The 15202-nt window shown below is 43.4% G+C and overlaps 1 protein-coding gene across 1 annotated transcript in view; it reads right to left on the bottom strand.

Moving 5' to 3' along the window:
* The window catches only part of PPP3R1 (protein phosphatase 3 regulatory subunit B, alpha), a 40752-nt gene extending 36669 nt beyond the window's left edge, over positions 1–4083 (bottom strand). Inside the window, exon 1 of the mRNA XM_075596092.1 lies at positions 3797–4083. Within this exon, the coding sequence (XP_075452207.1) occupies positions 3797–3799 (3 nt within the window). The 5' untranslated portion in view covers positions 3800–4083. The remainder of the gene's footprint in view (positions 1–3796) is intronic.
* Positions 4084–15202: the final 11119 nt, after the last annotated feature.

The following is a 15202-nucleotide window of genomic DNA, read 5'->3' as shown; positions in this document are numbered from 1 at the left end:
TCCCGAGAGTTCTCTGCTTACTGGTCCCACTGCAAACTAAAAATTCTGCAAGGTCCCGAGAGGGTGTCCATCAGGGTTTCAATGTTCCCAACACAACAAAGAAAGATGTGTTTACCGAAATAATGATTCAACTTTAGATAAGTTTTTAAGTAGCTTTTTTCACTTCTGTCAATCTTCTTTCATTAGATTTAAAAGTTGTAGTGTGTATGTTGAACTGTTCCTTTAAAGCCCCCAGGCGTCTGTAGGAGCATAACTCATGTTAGTGTCTCTAAAAACAGACCATTGAAGCTAGGTATAAAGACACTCAATAAGTAGTTATCATTTTAATAGAAATATTTTATTGAACACAACTTATCAAGATAGAAATGAACTATGAAAAGGTTTTTGACATTTTCAGCAGAATTAAAAACAAATTGCATTTGCATTATCCTAACTTTGGAAATGTATTTTCTAATTCTTTAGGTCTTCTAAAATGTCACAGTTTTAAAAAAAATGAGCATGTAAAAACAAGCCATAACCTGCTGTGATGATGCTGCATGAATGTCACAAAGAAATAACACGAGAAATAACACTTCAGGCCAAAAAGGTAAGATCAAATCAATGCAACAGATACCAGAAACATCAGTTTTACCCTCCCCTTAAGTCTCTTTTAAATGTACTTTCTTTTTGCACCAACCACTGCTTGTACTCCACACACACTCCCATGTTCTGTCACGCTTGGAACCTACCTCACCTTTCTCAATTCCTCAAATATCTTCCCTTCAGTATCTGCTAAGCTCCATCCCTTCAACGTCAAGACTCATTTAATTTCCATAGCTACTTAACTTCTATATCCAAGACTCCACAATGATTAATTTTGAGCACTGGGACTGCACCCTATTTTGGCTGCCAGGAATTCCATCAAGCCTGAATTTACACACTGCAGTTTCCGCAAAAGGAAAATCCAATGGAATTAGACAATGAACTCCTGAAACACCCTGCAAGTCGATGGATGTAGCCTCTGCTCACGGCTTACATATTCATGATTATTACATCTCTATATATGAGGTATTGCACACAATTTATGTACAGTACTATGTATACCGTTGGAGCAATATTAAATGCATTTTTTTGTCTTCCTTATAATTATTGCTACTTTTTGACCTTATGGAGAGATTAAAAAACACCAAGACATCACACTCCAAGCTAAAACGTGTATTTGTGTAACCCCATAACATAGAATTATGCTTTTAAATAATCAATGTCTAAACTTTATAGCCATCTGATTCTCCTTATCTGCCAGCAGACTATGTGCATTATGAGGTCACATGCCAGGTACAACATCCACTGGCTGACTTGCTTGTCAGACAAATGTTAACTCCATAGAATTGATGTTTCATTCAAAAGAACTTAAGGTGCACATCCCTAGAGTACCCTTAATATGCAAAGTTTCATGTCTTAAGGTTTCATGGTCTTTAAGACAATCATTTTATTATAGATAAATCTTGGCCACAAAGGCAGCACTTGCTTTTTGTAGCCTGAGGCAGTATTTGAACCGATAAGTATAAACTTTCACACAACCCTTGTAGCCACTGGGAGGAAAAAAACTGCCTTCACATCAAAATATAAAAGTCTAGCATTAATTGAATGTTTCACTGCAGCAGAATACATTTGTATTCCCTTTGATCAACGGTTTTAAAATTCAGCTTTAGCTCTATAATATATACAGTAATTGCATTGCAGGGACAAAGGATCGATGTTTGGTTCCTTCACTATCAAGGTATGAAAGATTATAGGCTAAAAATTATATAATTGTGTATAAATTAACGATGAGCAACAATATTTAAAAATCCAATCAACTACTGTACATACACGCACTCATTTTGATGCACACTTGCTAATCTGGATGGTGATTTATGGACTTTAGTGGGGTTCTATATTTTTTATTTAACTCTTAAAATTATTACAAATATGTAATGGCAATATTAAGAGGATTCTGCATGATGGCCAATTATAAAATATATATATAAATATATATATATATGAAATTATAAAGTAGGCAATTTCACTGCCAGGGACATAGGAAGTTTATTTTAACAGATGTGCTCCTGCACCCCCTCCCTCCCCCAAATAATAAAGCAGACAAAACATGAGGCTATTTCAGATGTAGATTATCAAAATCCGCTTCTAATGCATTAGAGATCGGGGTCCAATAGTTGCATCCTGACTGCAACCCAATTGTTCAACAAGAGGCTGGGTGAATAAAAACAATGGGTCCGAACGAGTGGCGATATATACAGGTTTACTGCAAGGGCGTGGATTTCCTTGGCATGCACTATGTCGGCTGCCAGGTCCACCCACCAGCTCCCTACAGAAGCCCATCCCAGACCCCCTGCGGATTCAGGTCAGTCTGGCCAACCACGTCAAAACCTAGGGCTGAGGTTTTTACTAGTCAGTGGGAGGGTTCATTAAGCAGGACCCACGGGTCACCAGAGGTAAGAAGGGACACGCGTGCCCCGCGGGTAACCGCAGTGATAGGCAGGAAAGCCTCACCATGGTGTATGCTGCTGTCCTCACATCCTCTCACCTCATTTTGCACTGGATCCTGCGCGGTCCCCCTGCTGTTTTAACGCATAAGCTGCCGGTTCGTCTGGCAGTGTAGCTAGATCACGCAGTGATGTGACAGGAGCTAACCACCCCACCCCACCCCCTTCGCAATTTAACCAAAGACCTTGCTCTCGTGTGACCCTCTACAGTGCCTGTACTCGGGACTAAACGTCAATCAGAAGACATGGGGGGTTTAACTCGCACTCTGCAGACACCAGCACACAGAACACACGGTGTGTGTATTACCGTGTTACAACACACATCACAAGGTGTATATCACTGCAGAGGAGGGTGACACAGCTGCACCAGCCCGCCCCGCCTGTGAGGGGGAAGACACTCACTATCCGGTCTGATCGATTCCCAATTGTAAATGCATGATATAGCCATACTGCAGGTCATCTCCCCATGTACACGCACATGCTAACGTACACAATATAAATCTGTTACACACGCAGCGTGCACATTGCTTGTGTACGCGCATATTTATAAATATATACAACAACTTTGACACGTATGTCTATTCCTATACATATATGCAACATACAAACAAGGTGTATACTATATATACACACATATAGAAATATACCAATCTAAAAAAGAAATACAGAATTATATATACACACGTTTAACTCTATGCATGGTGCCAATGAAACAACCCATTGTAACCGCGCGAATACGAGTATTTAGATATATATATATATAAGGCACAAAAAATATGACTAGATATACATATGGTTTCAGTGAGCAGTCTAACTGCCAATGCTGCAGGAAGGAGACCAGGGATCAGATGGCCGCGGTCTTGTTAAAGACAGTGTAAAGCGAGGCATATGAGGGCAGGGGATCTGAAGGAGGGGGGCAGGGGATCTGAAGGAGGGGGGCAGGGGATCTGAAGGAGGGGGGCAGGGGATCTGAAGGAGGGGGGCAGGGGATCTGAAGGAGGGGGGCAGGGGATCTGAAGGAGGGGGGCAGGGGATCTGAAGGAGGGGTTATTAAAACCAGCAGGAGTCTCCGTGGCTTCCCCGGCGCCCACAGGGCCGGGCGGACACGTTACCCTCCACACCCCTCCTCTCCTTCCCCCGCAATGCGGCCCTCGGGGAGGGGCCGGGGAGAGGCCATGCAGTGACCCGCACAGCACTCACCCGCGGCGCCGTTTTCTGCCCCCCACCCTCCCTCCTATCGCTGTAACCGGGGGAGGGGGGCGAGTTCTCACCATGTTGCCCGGTGGTTGCGGCCCGCGCGCTCTCTGTCTTGCGGTCGGTTGGTCTCGGGATGTGACGTCACTTTCCCCACCGCCTTCTCCTTCCTGCTGTCACGCGCTCCGTCGGACAAGGCTCGCGATCAACCCCGAGGACGGCTCTTTGCTTACTGCAGTTGCTCGCGCTGACCCGCAGCCTCGGATAATAAGGAAGGAGGGGGCGGGGGTTGCAAAGGCGAGCAGCCGTAGCAGGGAGGGAAAAGGCGGAGCGAGGCGGGTGTCATCGGAGGAAGGGCGGGGCCTCAAGGCGCCGTATCCGGGTACTACGCTGTCACCCACCCTCCTGCGTGCTGAGGTCTTCGCGACGTCCAAAAACGCGCTCATAGCAGCAAGTGTAGCACCTGCGCCAACGAGAAGCACTCGGGCGCCATGTTTGTTTAGGGCACACTTCTAATAAATATTTATGGGGGAGGCTGATAACCGTGCGAAGCAAGCGTGCCAGAGATATGCAAACTGCTAACCTTCCCCTGTGTCCGAAGGAACAAAATATGTCTTCGTTTTTCGTACCAGCAAGTATAAACATTTTGTAGTGATATACAGTTAGGTCCGGAAATAATTGGACACTGACACAATTTTCATAATTTTGGCTCTGTACGCCACCACAATGGATTTGAAATGAAACAACCAAGATGCAGTAGAAGTGCAGACTTTCAGCTTTAATTCAAGGGGTTGAACAAAAATATCGTATGAAACGTTTAGGAATTGCAACCATTTTCACACACAGTCCCCTTATTTCAGGGGCTCAAATGTAATTGGACAAATTAACACAATCATAAATAAAATGTTCATTTTTAATACTTTGTTGAGAATCCTTTGCAGGCAATGACTGCTTGAAGTCTGGAACGCATGGACATCACCAGACGCTGGGTTTCCTCCTTTGTGATGTTTTGCCAGGCCTTTACTGCAGCTGTCTTCAGTTGTTTGTTTGTGGGTCTTACACTCTATGTTTTTGGTGCCTGAGGCACAGGGAGATAAAGTGACTTGACCAAGGTCACAAGGAGACAACACCAGGAATTTAACCAGGTTCCCCTGCTTCAAACTCAGTGCCAGTCAGTGTCTTTACACACTGAGCCACCCCTTCTCCCTGCTGGGTGATAATGGTGAAAGGCGGGGTTGCAGACCTGTCTCAGACATGTAAATGAGCATACAGTAATATTTCCATTTGCTATATATATATATATATATATATATACATATATATATATATATATATATTTATATACAGTATATATATATATATATATATTATTATTTTTTTAAGTGCGGTACAGTTAAATTTGACACATTTCTTGCGTATATTGCAGCTTCTTATTACAAACCTTCAACGTTTACTCTGTTTTCTACAATGAAAATGTTAATCCATGCCCTCATTCTCTCATGTCTGGACTACTGCAATTTTTTCTTCACTTGTCTCCCTGCAGATCAGCTTTCTATCCTTCAATCTATTCAAAATGCTGCTGCAACGATAACCTCACTGTCCTCTCGAGAGACTGGTCGCCTGAAAACTCCCTACTGACTTACTATAAAATTCTGCATTGACTTTAATCCTTTACCTCTCTTTATACCAACTCTAATACTATTCTAGCCCCTGTTACAAGTCTCAAATATTTGGACATATGGTTTGACTCCCATTTAACATTTGGGTTGCCCATTGATACCCTGACATAAAAAACCTATGCCAACCTAGGTGTATTATATACCGTAGGAACAAATCCTCCCATAGGCTGCGCTTATGGTGACGTCACGCTGCGGTCGCTGGAAAAATCAAATTGACTTGACTTCCAGTGATCGCGACCAAGCCGTTGCTCCGCGACGGCGGCAATACATTTGTTTTGCCTCGCCGTCGCCAGCACTATAAGCGCAGCCTAAGGATTTTTCCAGCGACTACAGCATGACGTCACTGCTTAAGGCTACGCTTATAGTGACGGCGACGCGACGGTCGCTAGAAAATCAAATAGAGATTACTTCTAGCGATCGCGACCAATGCGTCTCGCTTACTATAAGTGCACGCGACGGCGGCAATGCATTTGTTTTGCCGCGCTGTCGCCGGCACTATAAGCGCAGCCTAAGTCTGCTGGTCAGAAAGCACATCGCACAGCAGATGCTGATATTCATTTAAGACTATTGGGGACATAGTATATGGCACGGCACCCCAAATTCACCTTGGCAAACTTGATACCCTCTACAACTCAATATGCCGCTTTGTCCTTGTAGACGGACGTTCACAGAGGTACACAATTGGAGTCGTTATAATGTGAAATTATAATAGGCTTTATTGTGCCTTTTCCTTTTCATCAGGAAATTATCCAAACACGGGGGAACAAAGCTTCCATTCACTTGGGAGTATTTCTAGTGAAATCCTTGCAATTAGTTCACATCTCCATTAGTTAAGCATTTCTCCCATCCCAAACACATAGCATGCAAATAAGCAGTCTCTTAATAATGAAAGTCTTATCTGTTTATCAGCTGTAGATTAAGCTTCTCTGCTCTACTGGAACCGCACCCGTGCGTGCACAGAAAAATACCAGCATCCAGGTTTAGAAGTCTTATTGGGTGTCTTGCAATCAGCTCTGCTGTGTGGCTGGCAGAACTCAAGACATTGTGGTGTCTCCAAAGGTCAGCTCTCAGTCAGAGCTAAGGAGTCAGTCACTTCCTGTCTCAAAGGCAGGCTTTTTGTAAACAATCTAATCAGGCAGGTGGTGTTTAGTAATTAACTACCACACTGCTAGATGAAAGGAACATTACTTAACAGGGATAAGTCCCCTGTTACATACCTCCCCTGTTTGTGGGAAGCTCGGGCTTACCACGGCCAACGCCCATCCTTCCACTCTCATTCTAGATATCTCTGTGACTTGAATGAGAGTGGATGGAGGAAGAGAACCCTCTGTCCCGCTGGGATTGGAGCCCTTTCTCCAGTTTATTTTTGTCTCCTCCCGAAGATGCTTGAGATCAGCACTCCTCAGTCGCTCGAGGAGGACTTTTTCCACGTAAGGTCTTTTTATCGCGTGCGCGGTCTTGAGATTTCTGTTGCGTCGTGCACTCCTCTTTTTGTAGACAAAGTGTATGGCAACAGTTGTAGAGCAGTTAGGACTAGCCCTTAGAGTTTTCTGCTCTTGAAGTGGTCTTTCTGCAGCTTCTCCACACCACGGAGTCGCCAGTTCAGCTTCTTCAGCTAAGGATTCTTCTGGCTTTGATTCTGCACTCCTACCTCTGTTTGTTGCCTGTTGGGCAGCTGTAGGTTTGGCTAGTGCTTTCTTTGGTGGCTCAAACTTCGTAATTTTGTTTTAAGTTGCGTGGAGTCCCCAACTCTCACTGTACCCTTGTCCTTACGGGCATTAGTTACTGTGGGATACTGGTGCTTGGGCAGAGCCAATACCTTTTTCCGTATTGGAGGAATCTGTATCAGAGTCTCCTTCATATTCTGGAGTGCTGTAATTTTTGTCGTCAAGGTTGCCGCTGCATCTGTTTTCTCCTTGGTGTACTGACTCAAGGGAATGGAACAGTCTCTCTGTCTCTCCAGCTCTTGCTCCAGTTTCTGAGCCTTCTCACGCTCCATCTCATACAGAGTCACCTGGTATCGAAGCTCCGCTTCCAACGATGCTCTGAAGACATGCAGCGTGGCCTTTAGCTCCTCATACTGCTCTGTGGGGACATACTGGGTATTCAGACGTTCCTGCAGCGCTTGTACCTCTTTAGCAGCCTGCAGTTTTTCTTCCTGTAGCGTTTGCTGCTTCTCCTCAGCATACTGGAGGTGTGTACGCAGACCTTGCAGTTGGTTCTGCAGTCGGTGCTCTGCGTCAAACTTTTCTTTGACTTCTTCTGTTAACTGAAAATTTTCTTCTTTCAGTTTTAAGTTTTCTCTTTCTCCTTTTTCAGTCTCTGTATTCTTCAGGGCTTCTTTGCAGTCCTCCTTCCATTTACGCACATCTGCTTTGAGAATGACAATCTCCTGGCGTGAGACTTTCTTCTCTAGGTTGAGGGTCTGAAGCTCCTTCTGAGAGACTTTGAGATCTGTACCAAGATTACCAATAGTTTCTTTAGCAATGTCCAGCTCCTCAGTGAGACTGTGTAGTTCCTTTCTGGAAACTTCCAGGTCTGTGCGGCAGCTGTTGGTCTCATGATGTGAGGCATCAAGCTCTATACGAAGAGTGTGAACCTCTTGCTGGAAGACTGTCATCTGCTTCAGTGCCTCCTCATACTTCTGCTTTAGCGTAGCCACCATTTTATCAGATTGGCTCTGCTTTTCATCCATGGCGGAGATAGTAGCCTTTGCAGTATCTAGCTCAGTCTTGAGAGCCTCCAATTCGGTCTTGGCCGCAGAATAAATTGCAAGCACAGTCTTCTGTAGCTCAGCATTATTTTTTCTCTCTCTTCCTAATTCTTCACAGAGCAGATCACAGTCATGCCTGGCAATTTTCAGGGCGTCTTCAGGACTGGTCAAGGGATCGTCACTCACTGGTTCCGGCTCCGCTTCCCTGGGATGACTAGTTGAGGGTTCCTCACTGTTGGCACCTGACAGACACTTCTTTGGGGTACACGACTTCTGCCTTGGGCCCTCTGGATATTCGGTTAACCGTGGGACGAATTCTCCATTTTCTCTAGGCTGCAGGGCAACTCGGTCCCCCTTTTCCTCCACAGGATCTGCGGACGTGTCTGTTCCTTCCACGGTAAGTGAAGAACTGCTTTTCTTTTTCTTCCTTTTTGATTTGGATGACACCGTCCCTTCAGGGATACTGGGGTCTCCATCTTCATTTGAAGTTTTAGCAGCTTCATTATATACGCCAGGCTTTTCTTGCAGCTGCTTTAGCTGACAGAAATATTCGGTGATCCACTGCTCCCGCTCTGTCTCCTGCTGATCATATTCGTCATCAAAGGGAGCGGTCTTTTCTGTTCGTGCCGAGTTCAGGCACCCCCACCATTCTTGGGGTGTTTTGTGGTGTTTTGTGGGTGTGACTCGGTTCGGGTTCCCCGTAAGAGACGTCTTCCTCTTTATTGGACTGGAAGGGCCACTCTTCCGTGGGGTAGGGTTCATTACAGGAACGCTGCATCTTGTCCTCCAATTTTAGGCTATCAGGTGTAATTTTCTTCCTGACCTCAGGAGGCGCTATTGCAGCTGTTTCCACTGTATTTGCTAGAACCCCCAATTGTGGTAGTCCTACAGATGGGCATATTTTGCTTGTAAAGGTCATAGCTCTCACAGGCATCTCTGTAGACTTTTCTTTGTTGGATAAATTTTTTTTCAATATCAGCAGTACTGTGCATGCATTTTCTTTTATCAGGTATACAAGTTGTGCAGCGGCTAGGTAAAAAAAAAAAGTCTATTTGCTATACACCATTTACTTGCTGGGTGCAATCCCTCCGCTTCAGCAACAGAATTTGGTTTTCTGCCTGAGTTCAGTAATTTTCAGTCTCATCTTTGGGTATTATGGCATTCACACTTCACTCTTTGGGTGTCTGTTTTGCTCCCAAGATAATAGGCATACTTTTTTCCTTGCAGAAAAAAAACATTCTTTACAGTGGACTATTTCTTTCATTCCCGGCAGGGTGACTCAACACTCAGCAATTGGCTTTGAAAACCCTTTTTCCTTTATAGGGCAATTTTACACTCAGCATTTGTTTGCTAAAAATTCCCCTGTTTCAGCACAGTCTTGTATCAATTTTCACACTTTTCTGCATATACTCCATTCACAGCTGGTAGTCCTATGCGGTGTGGCAACCTTTATCTGCAAAATCAGTACCACTCGTGGGTCACCATCTGTATTCACTGCTTCAGTGAAACTTTTGAAAACAACAAACACCTATCCCTTTCAAGGGCTGACTCACTTCTTGAACCCTGACTATGGCTGGAAGGCAAAACCCCTATTTCAATGACCGTATTACACTTTGTGATAGGCAATTAAAGGTTTACCTGCTTCAGCAGTCTCTTGGGATTGGGGAAAAGAGTCCATCCGTGGTTTTTGTAAGTCTTAGTGCAGTCTAAGTTTCAGTGGTGTGTACCCCTTTAACTCTGCCTCTGCTGCATGAGAGGTTTTTTTTTCAAGTTGTTTAGACTGTTTGTAGGCAAAAAGCATAACAAAAAATTTCACATAAAAACTCCGGTCCTTTTTAACTACAAAGACACCTCTTGTCCCACCTCGGACACCAAATGTAGACGGACGTTCACAGAGGTACACAATTGGAGTCGTTATAATGTGAAATTATAATAGGCTTTATTGTGCCTTTTCCTTTTCATCAGGAAATTATCCAAACACAGGGGGGAACAAAGCTTCCATTCACTTGGGAGTATTTCTAGTGAAATCCTTGCAATTAGTTCACATCTCCATTAGTTAAGCATTTCTCCCATCCCAAACACATAGCATGCAAATAAGCAGATATAAGCAGTCTCTTAATAATGAAAGTCTTATCTGTTTATCAGCTGTAGAGTAAGCTTCTCTGCTCTCCTGGAACCGCACCTGTGCGTGCACAGAAAAATACCAGCATCCAGGTTTAGAAGTCTTATTGGGTGTCTTGCAATCAGCTCTGCTGTGTGGCTGGCAGAACTCAAGACATTGTGGTGTCTCCAAAGGTCAGCTCTCAGTCAGAGCTAAGGAGTCAGTCACTTCCTGTCTCAAAGGCAGGCTTTTTGTAAACAATCTAATCAGGCAGGTGGTGTTTAGTAATTAACTACCACACTGCTAGATTAAAGGAACATTACTGAATAGGGATAAGTCCCCTGTTACAGTCCTCCAATGCAATTACAACACACATCACTGCGAAATTCTCAAATAACTAGATTGGTTATCACTTGAGTCTATGCGCAAAGTTCATCTCTCCTGTCTTCCCTTCAAATACTTTCTGGGCAAGCTACCTGACTATCTGACCAAGCTCCTCACCCCTACCACATGCTGTACTTATCATCTGAGATCTGACTTCAAAAGACTGTTCATGGTCCCAAGGTTCAAGTATCCGGCTGCTCCTCCTTCTCTTACCGTGCACTCCACAACTGGAACAGTCTACCAGAGACTCTCACTGCCGCCACCAGTCTAAGTTCTTTCAAAACTAAAGCTGTCTCACATTTTAATCTGGTCTGTAACTGTTATATATACGCCTATTATATATATTATATATTATATATATTATATAAGATATATATATATTATCTTTAACTGTGCATTCAATGTCTAGTATATAATGTACTGTATAACCCTTTTCACTCATTGTAACTATGTATTTGTAACCATGTATTTGTCATTATAACTCTGTGCCCAGGACATACGTACTTGAAAACGAGAGGTAACTCAATGTATTACTGCCTGGTAAAACATTTTATAAATAAATAAATCTCTGTTGTAATCTCTTGCTATATATATATATATATATATATATATATATATATATATATATATATATATATCACTACTCACTCTCTATGCTCTGCTCAGGCTTGTCTTCTTTCCACCATCCAGGTCACGATAGCTCTCACACCTACAACTTTTCTCACATGCTGCACCGGAATGAGATGTTTGGCTGCGACCAAAATGCCACCGGGACACTTTTCCACAATGTCCAGTCCACCGTGCACCCGACCCAGGAAACCAGGTCTGCCACTATGCCAACTGCATGTTTAAATGTCCTTCGCAGGACTGCTACACTGCCTAGACAGGCCGCTCCTACATGCTATCTTGAATGATATTGACAGGGATTAATTAACTGACTTTGCATAAGAGTCGTGCTGGTTGCTCGCTGGATGCATCTTCTCAGATCTAAAAAGTTAGTGTCCGCCAGGAAATTTTTCGGTTGCAGAACAGTGATAGCAGGCGCTGACATAGAACCCTCAGTCGTATTGTCTTGAGGGTGCATCAGCTGTAATGTTTCATGTTCCCGGAGACTGAAACAATTACATTAAATCGGGTTAAGAACAATGCCGACCTATCTTGTCGAGAACATATTTGGGCCAAATCTAATTTCGAAAATATCTTTACTGAACAACGTCGTTCAAGACGCTTTGGAGTTAACGATAGTGGATATCTATTTCTTACTGTAATTTGATTCCGTGTTCGGTAGTCCACACAAGAGTGAAGAGAACCATCCTTATTCCCTACAAAGAAAATGGGAGCCTCTACTGGAGATGGCAGATGTATCCTTTCAAATACTTTTCTCAAATGTATTCCTGCAATATCTTAAGCTCAGGTTCAGACAGAATAAATACGGCTGAATGGAATCTCGGCTCCTGTCTGGAGTTTGCTTGATATGGCATTCATATGATCTGTGAAGTGGCTGACCCTATTTTATCTTTTACCATTGTCTTCACGGCCTGTTTTGATTCAGTAGATTATCTTTTAGCAGAGGTTTTCTCAGGGAGACAGAACTGTGAGCAGAACAGAACAAAAATGAGATGTCTTGTATTCCAAATGGTCTGGGGATTGTATTGTGACAGCCATGGCATACTCGGTATGGCTGGAAAATTAGTGGTACAGACTTTTGGTTTGAACAAACTCAATATATATAAAGTTCATTGATGCTCCAGAGTCCAACATAGCCAGGAGAGGAAATTTCTGCACCCCTCTTTGCAAGTCAAGTGGAAGCAGTAAGAGGGACTAGTTGGATGGGCTGAACGGTTTTGGTTTATGTGATGATCAGTCTTTCCGTTTCCAGAGGATCCTTGACTTAACTCAGGTTCTCAAGAAGATTTCTGACATCATTCCAGTAGTTGCTAGCGATCTATCTTTACACAGAGCTTGATAAATGGACCAGCTCCACTGGCGAATTCACTCTGTCCAACACATCTTTGAAATTCTTACTGTGACCTCTTCAGAAATGTAATTGCACGGATCCCCAGACAGGAACAAGCTTGCGGCTTTACCTCCTAGGAGGACATGGCAGCAATCCTAGAATCTATTGGGACCCTGTAAGGGAGTGAAAAAGTTAACTCCCTTCACTAGGATCAGGAAACTACACAGGGGTGTCAGGTTTCCTGCCTGAGCTGTGAAATGAACTGATTAAACAGGGTTTAAAAGGCAGGAAGCGAGCACCTGTCAGTGTCCCTGTTGGAGTCTCTGTTAGACTTCCGGTTCCTGGCCTGCAAGACTGGAGGGTCACAGAGGATTGCCTGTGACCTAGCTGGGATTCATTCCCAGCATCAACCGAGCCCCAGCCCACAGGGATCCAGGCTTCTTGTTCACCAGAGGGATTTTCCTGGGAACAGTGGGGAACTCAAAGCTCCACACTGCAGAGAAGCCTGCACAGAAATAGGGCAACAGACTTCCTGAAGCATTAGGACTGTAATTCCTGCATCTGATATGCCTGGAGAAAGCGGAGATGCCCGACCAGCACACTAAGATACAACTGTATATATTGTTCTCTGGTATTGTTTTATATGTTTTGGGATTGGTAACTGGCCTATCCAGCCAGTCAGATAGTTATGGCCTGTATTGTTTATTTAGTCTCCAAAGTGGAGTAGGCTTTCTTTTTATGCTTTGTGTTTTGCCTTAAAGGGACAGTGTGCCCAATGTTTTGTTGTTTGTGGAGAAATAAACCACTCAATGTTTTGGATATGGGCATGGACCCTCAACGGGGCATTTTAATTCTAGGATGGTAGCTGAATTTGCGACCTTACTTCATGATCACACAGCTCATAAGGGGTCCATACCCCTAGGGCTTTGAACTTGGATGGGGACCCCATCAAAGTTAGGTTAGATGTTCAGCTCAATCAAAACAATCCAGATCAGGTGGGCTTCATCCTAGATAGAGAAGCGCCTGACAACATTAGGAGAATTGTAAACATTATAGAGACGGCTAAATTGGCAGGTAACCAGGCAATGCTGCTAGCCCTAGATGTAGAAAAACCATTCAACAAGATGGATTGGACCTATCTTTTTACTGAAGGCATTTGGACACGGGAAAATTTGTTAATTGAATTAAGCGGCTCTACAGAAACCCACGACCCTTTATAAAAAATGCGTGGCAGATTTCAGAGCAGTTTCTGATCAAAACCGGGACCAGACAAGGGTGTCCGCTGTCTACCCTACTATTCACCCTCACAATAGAACCACTCTCAGCAATATTTTGTGACAACCCAGATATTGTAGTAGTTACGATAGGCAAAGGGGAATATAAACTGAGCTTTTTCACAGACGATATAATGCTTACTATCACAAGGCTCCTGACATCCCTCCCAAGCTTATGCAAAACACTAAGATTTTGAGACCATTTCTGGCTCTATGGTATAGCCAGCAAATCAGGCCTTAAATATAAATTTAAAGTGAGTGTGTGTGACGCACAGCAACAGAGAACAGGTAACTATCAGGTAACTCCTTGATAAAGTGCCTCACAGCACGAAATGCGTAGGAGTGTTGTACCCTCCACCGTTTTTTTAATGCAGCTAAATTAATTTTTCAATTGCCACTAGACCTGTTCTCTGTTGCTGTGCATCACACACACTCACTTTGGATATACTGGACATCAGACGTGGCCGCACGCCTAAGGACACACGGGATAACAGTGAGTAACTTAATTTATTATGGGCCATCCCAAGGAGTAAGGTACGTTATGAAATGATTACCCTAGATCTCCAATGAATTATTGAGCCAATATTGTGAAGACTGAGATTAACTTTATTATTGAAGATACTCCCTTTGTGTGGTTACCTTTATATGGATGAAATTATAGGACCTAGCATTTGGCTTTATTTACCTAATTTTAAGACCTGCTAAGGAACAGATGATTGTTATTATGTCCTGATATGTAAAACCATAGAGTTCAAAAACGGTGTACTTTCTTTTTCACACCACTGTATGTCACACATCCCATTCTATTGGCTATAAAGTGTAGTTGGGACATTGGGGTTATCAATATAAATATTAAAGAACTCTTGAATTAGAGTGGGGGAGTCAGAAAAGAGAAAGTGTGGATGCCAGGCAACAGAATTGCTGCTTGGTACTGATCAGTAGGTTGTGGGAGGGGGGTGTAAGACTAAAGGAGAGGCCACTTGTGAGTCAGGGGATGAGCCAAGTTTCAGTGATGGAAAATAGGTTCAAAGAGTTATAGAGCTTAAAGGTCAGAAACGGCAATGGGTTTATTGCAGACAGCGTGCATTCTGCAGTGAGCATGAAAAGCTGAGGGAGGCACTGCCACTGAGCCGTAGGAAAAGTAAAGCAATATAGAAATAATAACAAAGGGATTTACGCAAGATCTTAGGTCGGTAGGTGAGGGTGTGGCTACAAATGAAATTACACTAGTAGAATATAGTATGTAATGGGAATTTATGGTAGAAGTGGTCTTAGATGTGGTAAGGGAAGTTAAGGAGATTGTTAGGGAATATAGAAAAAGTATACAGAGCAGAGAAGTGAGAGTGAAGAAGTAAAGTTGGGCAATAATTAACTT

This window comes from Ascaphus truei, chromosome 4 (genome assembly GCF_040206685.1).
Source record: "Ascaphus truei isolate aAscTru1 chromosome 4, aAscTru1.hap1, whole genome shotgun sequence".
In the NCBI taxonomy this organism is placed as follows: domain Eukaryota; kingdom Metazoa; phylum Chordata; class Amphibia; order Anura; family Ascaphidae; genus Ascaphus; species Ascaphus truei.
The sequence above is the reverse complement of the archived record's forward strand: the minus strand, read 5'-3'. Positions and strand labels throughout refer to the sequence as shown.